The 13,077-nt window shown below is 43.6% G+C and overlaps 1 protein-coding gene across 1 annotated transcript in view; it reads left to right on the top strand.

Moving 5' to 3' along the window:
* SPOCK1 (SPARC (osteonectin), cwcv and kazal like domains proteoglycan 1) overlaps window positions 1-13,077 on the top strand; it is a 554,568-nt gene that overhangs the window by 251,708 nt on the left and 289,783 nt on the right. The window contains exon 3 of the mRNA XM_022588868.2: window positions 9,675-9,720. Coding sequence (XP_022444576.1) covers window positions 9,675-9,720 — 46 coding nt within the window. The remainder of the gene's footprint in view (window positions 1-9,674; window positions 9,721-13,077) is intronic.

Here is a 13,077-nt window from a genome sequence, read left to right as displayed (position 1 = left end):
TGGAGGTGTGGAGGTGAAGATGTCCCGCCCCTGGCCGTGGGGACTGCTGGCTGTGTGGTTAAGTGGCAGGAGAGTGGTCGGCCACTGCAGAGCGGTTGCGTCAGTGCTCTGTGTAGACCACACGGCTGAGACGTCTCTGATGTGCAGGGATTGGGGACGGGGAGGTTTGCGCACAAGGAGCGTCGTCTAGTCTAAACTGGGATTTGATAGAGCAGCAAATGTTCATCAGAGAAGGGCGAGGAAGGGTATTTCAGGCACAAAAGGAGCAGCATGTGCAGAATTTCAGAGCTCGAAGTAAGTATGGCTGTTGCAGAACCAAGAAGTGGTTCTTGTGGGGCTGGAGCAAAGCGTGTGGGCTGGGGTGTGGCTGCAGGGGGACTGGAGGATTCAGCAGGGACTGTGCCTTGCAGGGCCCTGTAAGCTGCTCCCGGGCTTGGCCTTTGCCTGGGAGCTGTGGGGAGCAACTCGAGTATTTGATACTGGGGGCTGATGAGGGCAGGCGTCCCTTCAGAGGGTCCCCGTGGGAGCAGCATGGAGAACAGCCTGAGCAGGGTACAGGGAGTGGAGGCTGGCTGGGCACATGGTGGTGACCCGAGGGGCAGCTGGGGGGCCCGACTGAGGGAGAGGCTGTGGTTGCAGAGAGTGGGAGGTGTGACAGATCCAGGGAGGGAGGCGGCCTGGTTGATGCCTGAATGGCAGAGGGAGGGAAGAGGGAGGGAAGAGGGACCAGTCCAGCCTGGATCCTGGCCTGGCCAGCAGAGCGCCCAGAGGTACCGTGTACTGAGCCCCAGAGGTGTTGAGGCCAGACCTGACAGTGGAAGGTGAATTTAACTCTGGAAAGCTCTGGAAGCTGGGGGAAGGGAGGCCTCTGATGGGCCGCACCGGGTTTGCTGTTTGTGGTGGACCTGATCGTCCCCTGGTCACCTTTCAGTCACTGTGATTGAATCAGTGTGTGGCTTCCTTTAGCCAATGGGGGCTACTCATCAGAATCCTCTGAGGAACTTTAAATGTCCCATTGTGGAGGCCATGGCGCAGACCACCGAATCAGCATCTCCTAGGTGGTGCCAGGCATCAGTGTCTAGAAAGGTCCTCCGTGACCCCAGTGGTCAGTCAAGGATGAGAACCACTGCTTTCCAGTGCCTGCGGTTGGCACCTCCCGTGCAGGGTGGGTGGGGAGGAAGGGGTGTGGTGATAGTTCATAGCCAGTGTTGTATACTCCAAAAGGCAGCATCTGGATGTTGATGGAGGCCTGCCAGCCTCGGGGGTGGTAAGAGTGGCATTCTCAGAAAGATAGAGGGACCTAATGAATTTGGAGTTCGTGATACTCGGACAGGGCTGGGCCTTAGGCAAGTACAGTTTGTATTTTCTGTAAAGTAAAGGTTTACATGCTCCAGGACGGCAAGGGTCTTACTTGGTGTGTCAATGAGGTGGACCTTTTCACGGTTCCTTCCTCTGTTTTCTACGTGTCAGTTAATGATTATGCAGAAATTTTACCTGTTCAGAGCAGGTCCAGTCCACTTAACGGGATATAGTGAGTCAAAATTGAAACTTAAATTGACTTAGAACTGTATGATGTGTAATTGCTAACAATGGTTCAAAACACCTCACTGGTTATACAGAACAGCTGTATGGTGTAAGTAATATCTTTTTTTAATAGACAGGGTCACTGAATCTTAGAGAATGGGTGCCTGACCTTTAAACAGCGATGTGCTTGCAACTCATGCTTTCATATTTCATTGCATTTTTTCTAAGTCACTCTTCATTCATAAGACTAATAAAATTGCATGCGTTTGAAATATTTCATAATTATTGTTCCCAAGTACAATTGATCTCCCTTCATTTGGGCCTATTTGGTGAGATTCAAATGCACAAGTGTCACATTACTGAAATTTTAAGCATGTCATTGTTTCTATAAAGCCTGTTTCTCTCAATGTTTTTGAGACATCTCAATATTATAAACCTCTGGACATGGACACAAAAGTGTACATTTTTATTTATTGAGTCCTTCTTTGTGCCTGGTAATATGCCAGTCACTTTGCCACATTGTTGTGAATCATGGTGACCCAGCCTCCAAGGCAGGTGCAGTGGTCTTGCTTTGTGGATCAAGGGACTGCATCTCAGAAGCTAAGGGGTTTGTGCAAGGCCAGCTGGCTGGTGAGTGTTCAAGGCAGGATTTGAACCTGTATCTGCTTCAGAGCCTGTCCTGTTCATAGTGTCTCCTCTGTCTTTGACACCATAGCCCCTGCCTGCTTCACTCCCATCTGACATTCAGAAGCCTGCTCCTGGCTAGCTCAGGTATTTTGATCATTTTGCTAACGAGGTCAAGGGTGTGGGTGGCTTTGCGTCTGGGGAGACGCCCTTTGTCTTGGTCAGAGTACAAATGCAGCATCGTAGGTCCATTTGTATTCCCAGAAGAAGCAGCCAGATATAGGGCACACTTTCTGGAATGGACCTCAGACTCAGCTTTTCTCTTTGAGAAAAGCCCAAATCAGCCGTCACTCCCCCTGACCCCAGCTTGGATGGACAGAAATGGACAGGCAGACAGTCCTGAGGAAGGGGACTTTGTGGCAGTTATAATCCTTTAATCACCCGAGCGGCCATGACAGTCCTATTCATTTCACATCCCAAGACCATAAATCCACGTCTTTCTCAGGTTTTAGACCCCTTCAAGCTATTTTGGAGCTGCAAGGCAAAAGAATTTCTTTGCAGAAATGTAGAAGGTCTTTTATTCTTGCTGTCTGATGTCATATCGGGACTTTTATTGAATTTCACCCTTTGGACCAGTGTCATAGGAAATTAATCATTTGAAATTCTCAAAGATAATAATCATGCCTGCGTATTTGGGTTTAATCATGATTTTGCTATTTGTCCTACAGTAATGACACAGATCACCAGAGGACCCTCTGATTTCCCTGCGCTTCACTTAATCTACTGAGAACCTAATGTTCTTTTCATGAACTTAGTGAACAAGGGGACCTTTTCAAGGGAGTGATGGTCGGGAAAATGTCTGCCTGTGACCTTTCTAATGTTATGATAATTTGAAATTTTGATGCAATTATCGAAAATGTTTACATTCCTTCCTATCGTTTGATGTGATTCTTTTATTTTTTTCTCATTTATAATGCTTTCGTACTCAGGAAGTTGAGGTAGGTTTTTGATTTTTCTACTGTGTGTAGACATAGCATCAAAATAGTTGCCAAGTAAAATGTAAATTTCACTCTAAATCCTAAATCTCAGTGGTAAATATTTGTTTGAGTTCAGTGAAACAGGAGCACACACATTTATTTTTCATGGGTTTATCCAGGGGGTGCAATTTATCAAATGCATAGAAACAGTCCATTTACTGCTTTATCTTTTCTCATTAGTTACAGTACAAGTATGATTGTCAGTTATTATCTGTGTTTTACTGGTGGGTTATTTATTGAAAGAGCAGAGCAACTGACATTGTTATTTTCTAAATCATTTTGTCTGAGGCCTGCAGGACTTTATACCAAATGTCAGACCAATTTATCAAAGAATCACTCTATTCAGGAAGAAAGTGATTTAGAGTGTCTGTATAAACCTACACCCACCTGTCCTTACGTGCACACCAGGAACAGTTATGGGCATTTCACAGGGATACGGAGATGTTAAAGCTGGAACAGCTCACTTAAATTATATACAGTTCGGCCAGGACTTAACTGTGCACTGTTGAGTGTTGCCCTGGGGGAATGTGCAGGTGAGTAAGACCCATCCCTGTTCAGAAGTAGCCTGGGCCCAGGTGTGTGTGTGTGCTATGTGCCAATGGAAGATGTATTAATGGCCCAGCTTCCAGTCCCTGGTGTACAGAGTTCGCATGAGTGGGGTCTGTGGAGTGATGGGGGGTGGGCGGGGGACCTCAAGTCACTGTCCAAGCTGGGCTGGTTGGTCGATCGCTTCATTCAGAAGGATTGTCACTGGGGCTCTTCACCAGGGGTGGGCAGGACAGGCCTGATGGAGAGGAGACCGATAGCACATTGCTTGCCCAGAGATGTGACTGGAAATAGCTCAGAGGTAAGGTGGTGTCTGGGAAGCTAGTTCCTTCCCAATAGATGGAATGTTTTGTATTTCTCAACAGCGTGATTAGTAGGGGTTTCCACTGCACACAAATTGAAATGACAGGAAAATTTCACATTATTCAGCTGATGCACTTACATAATGTCATCTGGAAATCTCACATTTCCAATGACTTCTATTATCATTTCAGAGATGCTTTTCCCACCTGCCAGCCACCCCTCCTTCCTGTTCTCCCCAGTCAGTTAGTGTGGAAAATAACTAGTTTGCACTGAGTCCTTTGGAGAGCAGTTTGCCTATAGCTCCTTAACTAATCTCTTTGTAAATGTTTGGGGTTTGATAAAGTGGGATTAACCTCCATCTAGGATCTATAAACCTGGCTTTAGTCCACCTGGCCCTGCAGGGCAATGCTTCTCCTATTTCGTATTTACCTGCAGGGGGTCTTCAGATGACCCCAAGAGGCTGCCTGCCCTCAATTCACCTTACTTCCTTCTGTACATGTCTCCACTGCTCACTCCTGGTCGAGACAAATGAGGCTTCCATTTATTTTCTAGGCTGGTAATTTTTATTACCTCAGGTAATCTTCAGATGATACTTCAGTGTTCAAACAACTTAGCTAAAATATGTGTGAAGGAGAAATGATCTGTTCCATGAGAGCGAAGTGTCTTTGATCTGTAGTTGCTAAAGCTGTAAGGTCTATATAAATTACATCATCATCTTCGTAAGTGGGAGTAAAGCAGTTGGATCTCAAAAGTGGTTTCCATTTGATTGTGCCACTTCATCTCTTCCTCAGAGTTGCTTTGACATTCTTTGGAGCTGAAATCAGCATCTCTGGAAAGGCAACCCCCTGGGGAATAGTTGAGCTAAATTGCATCGGCCATGTGGGGGCTGTGGGACAGGGGAAGAGAAATTCAGGTTCCCAATCAAAATGGGCTAAACCCAGAGACTTTCCAATTCGTTATGACATCCATGATGAGGAGACTTAATCACTAAAATTATGGCAGGAATATTTTTGCATCATTTCATGGTAGGGAGGCTTAAAAGTTTTCTTGGAAGATGCATTATAGATCAGAATGTCCTTTGTTATGTATGTATATATACGTATTTTATTAACATGTCCTGATAAATATATCCTTATTAATATCTTTTATATATATATACTATTTAATATGTGTTATATATGTATATATTTTAAAAAGATTTCGCTTCCCATGAATGTATATCAAAGCAGGGTATCTCTAAAGTAGTTGAAAAACCAGAGTTAAATTCCTTTGCACCAGCCACTGGGTGCCAGTAATTTCACAGGATCCAGTATTGTGTTGAGTGGGATATTTATTTAGTGAAATGAATATGGTTTTACCTCTTTTGATCAGCGGTGGAGGGTTTAAAAAAATAATTGGGGCCATGATCACTCCCACGACTCTCCCTCCACCACCAGCACCACTCCCTTCTTCGTCATTCTAGACGTTATCATTTGTTGCTTTCTTACTGTCACCTGTATGCTTTTTTTTTTTATAATTTTTTTGAAGTATGGTTGCTTTACAAGGTTGTGTTAGCCTCCACTGCACAACAAAGCAGATCAGCCATACACATACAGACATCCCCTCCCTTTTGGACTTCCTCCCATTTAGGTTACCACAGTGCATTAAGTAGAGCTCCCTATGCTATACAGTATGTTCCCATCAGTTGTCTATTTTATACATAGTATCAATAATGTATATGTGTCAATCCCAGTCTCCCAATTCCTCCCACCCCACCCCTTTCCCCCTTGATATCCATACATTTGTTCTCTACGTCTGTGTCTCTATTTCTGCTTTGCAAATAAGATCATCTATACCATTTTTCTAGATTCCACATATATGTGTTATTATACAATATTTGCTTTTCTCTTTCTGACTTACTTCACTCTGTATGACACTCTCTATCCACGTCTGTACAAATGACCCAATTTCATTCCTTTTTATGGCTGAGTAATATTCCATTGTATATATATGTACTACCTCTTCTTTATCCATTCCTCTGTTGATGGACATTTAGGTATAATGACTTTTGATGTGTTTTTACTATGACTGTATGCTCACCTGGAATGTTTCATGATTTTGGACATAACTCAGTATGCTCAAATTTGAGAGTCTTTTTAAATTTATAGGTTCTTCCGGGTTTTAACAGTCCCTAAAGAGTTAGGTGATTTTCACTTTCGAAGTGGTATCATGAAATGGAATACGCCCTTCCTCGTATGGTGAGAATTTAGAGGAAGACTGTTCTCTCCCCTGTCCAGCAGAGGCCTGATATAATTATCCTGTGCAGTGTAGCCAATAAAATATACATGCATGGTAACACTGCCACCCTTCACCCTTCAGCCTGTAGAATGCACTAATAGGAGTTAGTGAATTTAATAAATAACTGTATCTAGGTCTGCGAACTTCTATTTAGGTGTATGTTTTAAGAATTAACTGTTGCTGAGGTCCTTGCAAGTCATTTTTAAAAGCTTCATCAGTAGAGATAAAATTACCCGTTAAGAGGCCAACACAGACAGATACACCTCGCCTGGCGAGTGTGATCTAGTATGTCCACCATGCCTTCCACCATAGTCTGAATTTTAACAGGCCACATCTTTATTGGGCCAGAAGGAAGATCAGAGGTGAGGGCTTTTCAAGTCCTGTGCTTTTCTGGCCTCTGGACCAGGCTCTGGGGTCCACGCAGCATAATGCACTTAGGTACCGGGCAGCACCTGGGTGGTGTGGGGCTGGCACACTGCTTCCCACGGTGGGATTTGCCACTGTGAGAAAGGAGGGAGAAGCGTCAACGGCACAGCAAGTCCTGGGTCTGTTTTAGGATAGCCTAAAATATATGCTATATTTAAAAATTTTAGATAGAAAATAAGATAAAGGAAGATCTGGGCTGGTGCCCGTGGATGTTAAGCGCTGGAGAAATGACCAGCCAGTCGTCCTTTGTCCCTTGAGCACTGACTGTTAAGTGGGACTCAGGGGTGAGGTGAAGCTCTAGAAGGGCGTTCTTCTAGCTTTGGCTTTTTCCGCGCGAGTTTGGATGGTATCAACTATGGTCCTTACCAGACGTTGCCCCAGAGGCAGAGTGGATTGATTGGCACAGGCCCAGCTGCTTGGACTGCCCATGTCTGCAGACCTGGCTGGTCCAGTGTGGAAGGCTGATCCGTGAACTCCGGCCGCTCATATTTGGACCTCGCTGCCGCAGTGACCGCTAAATGGCCCGTGCTCAGTGGCCATCCCCCAAGTGGGCTCTGGTTCCTCTTTCTCAGCTGTAGCCACAGCGGTCACACCCAAGGTTGTCTGGGCTGCTAGCTCATTAGGTTCTGCTTTGGCACCCGCTTTCCTAAGGCAGGTCAAAAGCAATCAGATGCAGGGAAATCATTTTCCTTCCCCACTTGGCCTTGCTGGGCTAGAGGCTGTTTGAAGGACTCATTTTGCACAATGAGCTTTGACTCAGGTGTACCTTCACATGTGGGCAGCAGTTAGGCAGAATTATTACATGTGCAATGAGTTTTTAAATATTCTCATGCAGATAGCCACTTTTAGAGGTTTTATATTTAAAACCATGATTTTCCTCAAGAAATATGTAAAAATGGCAGTTATAGTTAGCCTGGAAATGTGGCAAGGTCCAGAAGAATGCTTCACATTCCATCCAAGTTATAACGTATGTTGAAATCACTAGGGAATATTCAGTTCTTGAGACCGGCTCAAACCTCACTTGGATATCAAAGAGAATGTGACATGTGAAATTAAAGCAAAGGAACTTGTCTTTGGCTCCAGTCCTTCCTTGTTAGACACACATCTTAAGCTTCCAAGGACTTCCATGTATTAGAACAGCATGTTCAAGTAGAAAATAGTTCCCATGATTTTAGATTGCGGTTGGGTGGTGCCATCCTCTGGATGTGCAGAGGGCACTGATGAACCACAGCTGGAAGGACAGAGGTTTTGTTGTTTTTTCTCCAGTGGTGAGGGTGAGGTCCTCCTGGGTTATCTCTTCTCTTGCCCTTGTGAACAGCAGAATGTCTGAGTCACTTGCTTGTATTTAGTGCTGAGTATATTGGCCATCAAAGCTGAGAAATCAAGTGGTAAATTTCCCACCCATCATCCGGCTCTTAACTTAGAATCATTAACTCTGGCTGCCACATAATTCAAGAGACTAGGATTATATTTAAAATAATAAATGGAGAGAGATGTGGCAGAGGGATTCTTTTAAACTTTCTCAGTGATATTTCATGGTGTAGACCTCAGAGACTTCCTAACCAGATGGGTGAGAAGACCAGTTATGCCATAAATTTAAAGCCAGAGCAAAGTGGGCCAATTCCTCAGAGTTAAAAATGATTTAATGCTGAATCCCCAGGATCCGGAGGAACCCGTTCATGTTTATTCATGCTCTGGAAAAATGGAATCACTGCCCAAGGAGCAATGTTCTGATTTTACTCTAAATCCAGTTTCCTAAAATCTATTTAAGGGCTTAGGTGAATGCAACCAGGATCTAATAAAGCCAGGTAATTGAATGACACAGAGGCCGATAAAATTCACAGGAGATGGTGTCGGAGATAAACGGCGCAGGAGAGGGCATGGCATGGACCATAGTTGAAACTAATTGTGCACTTTGATCTAAATGAACTTCTCTAGAAGAGGCGTCGAGGCCTCATTTTGGACAGCTTTCTGGAACTGCAGCCTGCAGGGTACCAGCCGAAAACACATCCAGCAGATCATTTGAGTATATGCAGGAGGAAATTAACTGCATGGGGGCACATGCCCTAAAAATGGTTGTGGAGGTGTTTTCCACGGGTGAGGCCTCTGCATGTTGCAGACAGTTGAGCTGAGCTGACAAGAGTGGGTGTGCTCGGCCGCAGTGGGGTGGGTGAGCACTTACAGGGAGGAGAAAGAGTGGGCAGTGGAGGTTTGGAAGGGAAGGGTTATTAGCAGTGGGGAAGAGGTTAATGTGGCGATAGAGAAGTGAGGGACCTGGACCCTTGCACTTTCAAAGTAATGAAGTGTCTAGCCTCGGAGCATAAATCGAGGCAAGCTTCATGCAAGAAGGACATGGTTATGAACGAACCAGATTGGCCAGCCTTTGTGTTTTTATCTTTACACACCTGGGACACATGGTATTAAGCTGAATATATGCCTGTGGTTAATTCTCACATTTGAATGGCCCTCTGTTTTTAGGTTTGGGGAGTTAGAAAACTGGAATTGTGGGCCAGAATTACATGTCTTCGTGTAGGAGAAATGTTGACAGTTGAATTATCAGTGGTTACAAACACAGAGGCTTAATCCCAAGTGAGAACAGCTAGGCATCACCACTAGCGGTATAATTGATAGCAAATAAGTCTTGCACTTAGAAGGTGTCTCCGTTTATCTGTCAAACCAGGAAGAGCAGTGCTGTTTCCATATTAGGCTGAAATGTATTAACTCTTCCTAGTGTATAATCCATACAGTTCGAAAGACAAGAATTTAAAAAGTCAATTGATATTTTTGATTGCACGTGAATGCCTTGGAAAGATTTCTAAGCCCTTAGTGTTTTCCTTTGTGTTTTGGGAGGTGGGAGGAAAGGCAGCTTTTTATGCATTTATGTGAGAAGCTTCTTGAAATCTGACCTTTGTTTTCTGTTTTTTTTTCCTCATATAGGATGATTATTTCAGAAACTGGAATCCCAACAAGCCTTTTGACCAAGGTAAAGGATGCACTTTTTCTTGCTGTATATTCCATGGGAAATGCTATCTCATTTTTCCTTCCTTGAATGCTGATTTACTCTTCTCTTAAAGGCCAGCTAGCTGTCTTATTTTACTGACTTTTGTGGACTGAATTGACTGGGGTGATAGAAACTATTTTTATCAAATTGGTTATTTGTCTGAGATTGTCTAAGAGATTAAAAAATGTTTTTATTGAATTGACCACTATAATCATTGGTTGGTTTTGTTAGAGAACAAACACATAAAGAAACAAAATAGTAAAATGCTTATCAGACTAACCTGGTGGATTGTTGGGCTGACTCCAGTGATTTCATTCATGGAACACACTGTGCCTGGAGACGCTGTCCAATTCACATGAGCCACAAAAATGAAACTTTCTTGTCTAGAAATAGGCTAATCCCGGGAGGCTTTCAGGGGCGCTGATATTTCGTTTGTTAAATAACCTCATCATGTTTCTAAATAGAAGCTTGTTTCAGGGGCAGCTCACTGACCGCTTGGGTTTTAGCTTGGTCCTCAGAGGGCTCTTTCCACTCACACCAGCAAGCACAAAGCCAGGCTCCTGAAGGCCATTGTAAATCTCTGTCCTCCTGTGAGCTATTTAAGACACAGCGAGGACCTGCTGTGAATCACATCCCTGTTTCTATTGTTCCATGTGGGGCTGCTGTTGGCACAGACCCTGCTGCTGAAATGGTGGCAGATTGTACTTCAAGTACGTATATGCAATTAATGCTGCAACTCAGAGGGAAAATGTTACCCACCGAGTCTCAAAGGTTCACGCTTCTGAGAATCAGCTTCAGTTCTGTAGATTGAGTATTTGATGTGGTCACGATGGTCAACTTGACACAAAGAAGTCAAGGAAAGCATTGACGTGTAACACGATAGAAGGCGCCCCTTTCCGCTCTCTCCTTTGTCACTTTAATGGGTCACTCCAACCGGACTCTGGTTTTCTTGTAAGCAAAATTGGCATTAAAATTTTCGCATAGACATTTAGCGTATGCCCTCAAGTAGTGCAACACTTTGTTCATTCATACGTGCATGCATTCATTCATTCTCAAACATTTATTGACCTAGCACTCTGGAACAAGCCAGGTCCTGGGGATAAAACAGAAAACCTGTGGTGCCCATCCAGGAGGAGCTCAGAGTGGGGAATGGGGAAATAGCTCAGTGAACAATTGCGGTGGAAGATGTGTTAATGGCTATGATGCAGGTGTGTGCAGGTGAGACTATAGGTGGGAGACTTAGTGGGCATGCATGTGTGTGTTGTGGGCAGGTGCTAGGGGAGGCTTTCTTTTGGAGGCCCCGTCTGGGCTATACCTATGCCAGTGGGCTCCAAGGGCCTCACACTTCAGCAACTTTAAAAAAATTTTAAAAAATTTTTAATTGAAATATAGTTGATTTACAATATTGTGTTAGTTTCAGGTGTACAGCAAAGTGATGAAGTTATACATAGGTATAAATATTTTTTCCAGTTCTTTTCCATTATAGGTTATTACAAGATATTGAATATAGTTCCCTGTGCTATACAGTAAATCCTTGTTGTTTATCTATTTTATATACAGTGGCGTGCATCTGTGAATCCCATACTCCTACTAATTTATCCCTTCCTCACCCTTTCCCCTTTGGTAACCATGTTTGTTTTCTATGTCCACGAGTCTGTTTCTGTTTTGTAAATAAGTTCATTTGTATTATTTTTTAGATTCCACATATAAGTGGTATCATATAATATTTGTCTTTCTCTGTCTGACTTATTTCACTCAGTATGATAATCTCTAGGTCCATCCATGTTGCTGCAAATGGCACTGTTTCATTCTTTTTTATGGCTGAGTAGTATTCCATTGTGTATATATACCACATCTTCTTTATCCGTTCATCCATTGATGGACACTTAGCTTGCTTCCATGTCTTGGCTATTGTAAATAGTGCTGCTATGAACGTTGGGGTGCATGTATCTTTTTGAATTAGTTTCGTGTTTTCTGGATTATATGCCCAGGAGTGCGATTGCTGGACCATATGTTAGTTCTATTTTTAGTTGTTTAAGGAACCTCCGTACTGTTCATAGTGCACCAATTTACCTTCCCACCAACAGTGTAGGAGGGTTTCCTTTTCTCCACACCCTCTCCAGCATTTGTTATTTGTAGACTTTTTGATGACGGCCATTCTGACTGGTGTGAGGTGATACCTCATTGTAGTTTTAAGTTGCATTTCTCTAATAATCAGCAATGACGAGGATCTTTTCATGTTCCTGTTTGCCATCTTGATGTCTTCTTTGGAGAACTAACAACTTTAACAGTGACTGAATCATCACAGTAAAACATATGAAAGTATTTGTAATTCAGAAATTTTCCATCAAAAATGATCAAAATTTCTAAAAATTTCTCAAAAGGCTACACCTTCATGTTGGAAGAACACTCAGATGTAGAGCAACATGTTCCCTGTGTGTACCTGGTAAATGAGCCCTTCTGCAAACACCCCTACCAGGATCTTTCTTACGGAGCTACCGCAGGTGATCGTGACCACGAACTGACGCTTTCCAGTCCAGAAAAAGATTTAGGTTCTAGTCCTGTAAGGATCAAATGTTGCCTAAATAAATGCCAGATTTACTCTTCCCCAGGGCCTGCCAACAAATACTAAAACTTTACCAAGGAACATTTTGAGTTTTACTAATTCGCATTGGGAAAGGTTATACCCGAAGGTGGGCATCATTTGTCACTTCATATATGTAAATGATATATCTACATATATGATATAAATGATAGCTTCCTTTGAACATGCTATTTAAATCTGTCTAACCACAAAGTCCAAACAAGGATTTTTCTCTCCAAGGAATGTTAGCAACCATATCCAGCAGCGTCCTGCCCCTGCTCCCTCTTTTCTGAGCTCTGCAGGCTTGAAAACTCGATCTGCTGAGATAAATCCTTGCAGAAAACCTCATGACTTTCTGGGGTATAATCGAGGACCTTAGCTGAGAAGCCCCACTTTGTACCTCAGGTGTAGCTGCTGTTGGCTATTTATATCCCGAGCTGGGGGGAGAGCAGGCAGGGCTGAGAATAGCCTTCACTTAAAATATCGGCTCCAGCAGATGTCATCAATTACACTGGGTGCCGCTCAATAAAAATGGGAGGTTACTATATCAGCGCTGACACAGCCTGGCGCAATATAAACCACAGGCATGGAAGAGATCGGGCATTTCATCTTCCAGCAAATAGGAGGACTGCCGAGCTCCAGTGGAGATTGTCAGCTGCAGAGGGAAGTCGTTTCCCCTCCTGAGCTAAAAAAGAATCCGACGTGGTTCAGGCAGTTTTGTGGTTGGGGATGACTTTCAGTTTATAGAAATGGAA

Source organism: Delphinapterus leucas, chromosome 3 (assembly GCF_059928025.1).
Source record: "Delphinapterus leucas isolate spDelLeu-1000000601 "Yukka" chromosome 3, BTC_Dleu_Yukka2, whole genome shotgun sequence".
In the NCBI taxonomy this organism is placed as follows: Eukaryota; Metazoa; Chordata; class Mammalia; order Artiodactyla; family Monodontidae; genus Delphinapterus; species Delphinapterus leucas.
Note: the sequence above shows the minus strand (reverse complement) of the source record. Positions and strands in the feature narration are given on the sequence as shown.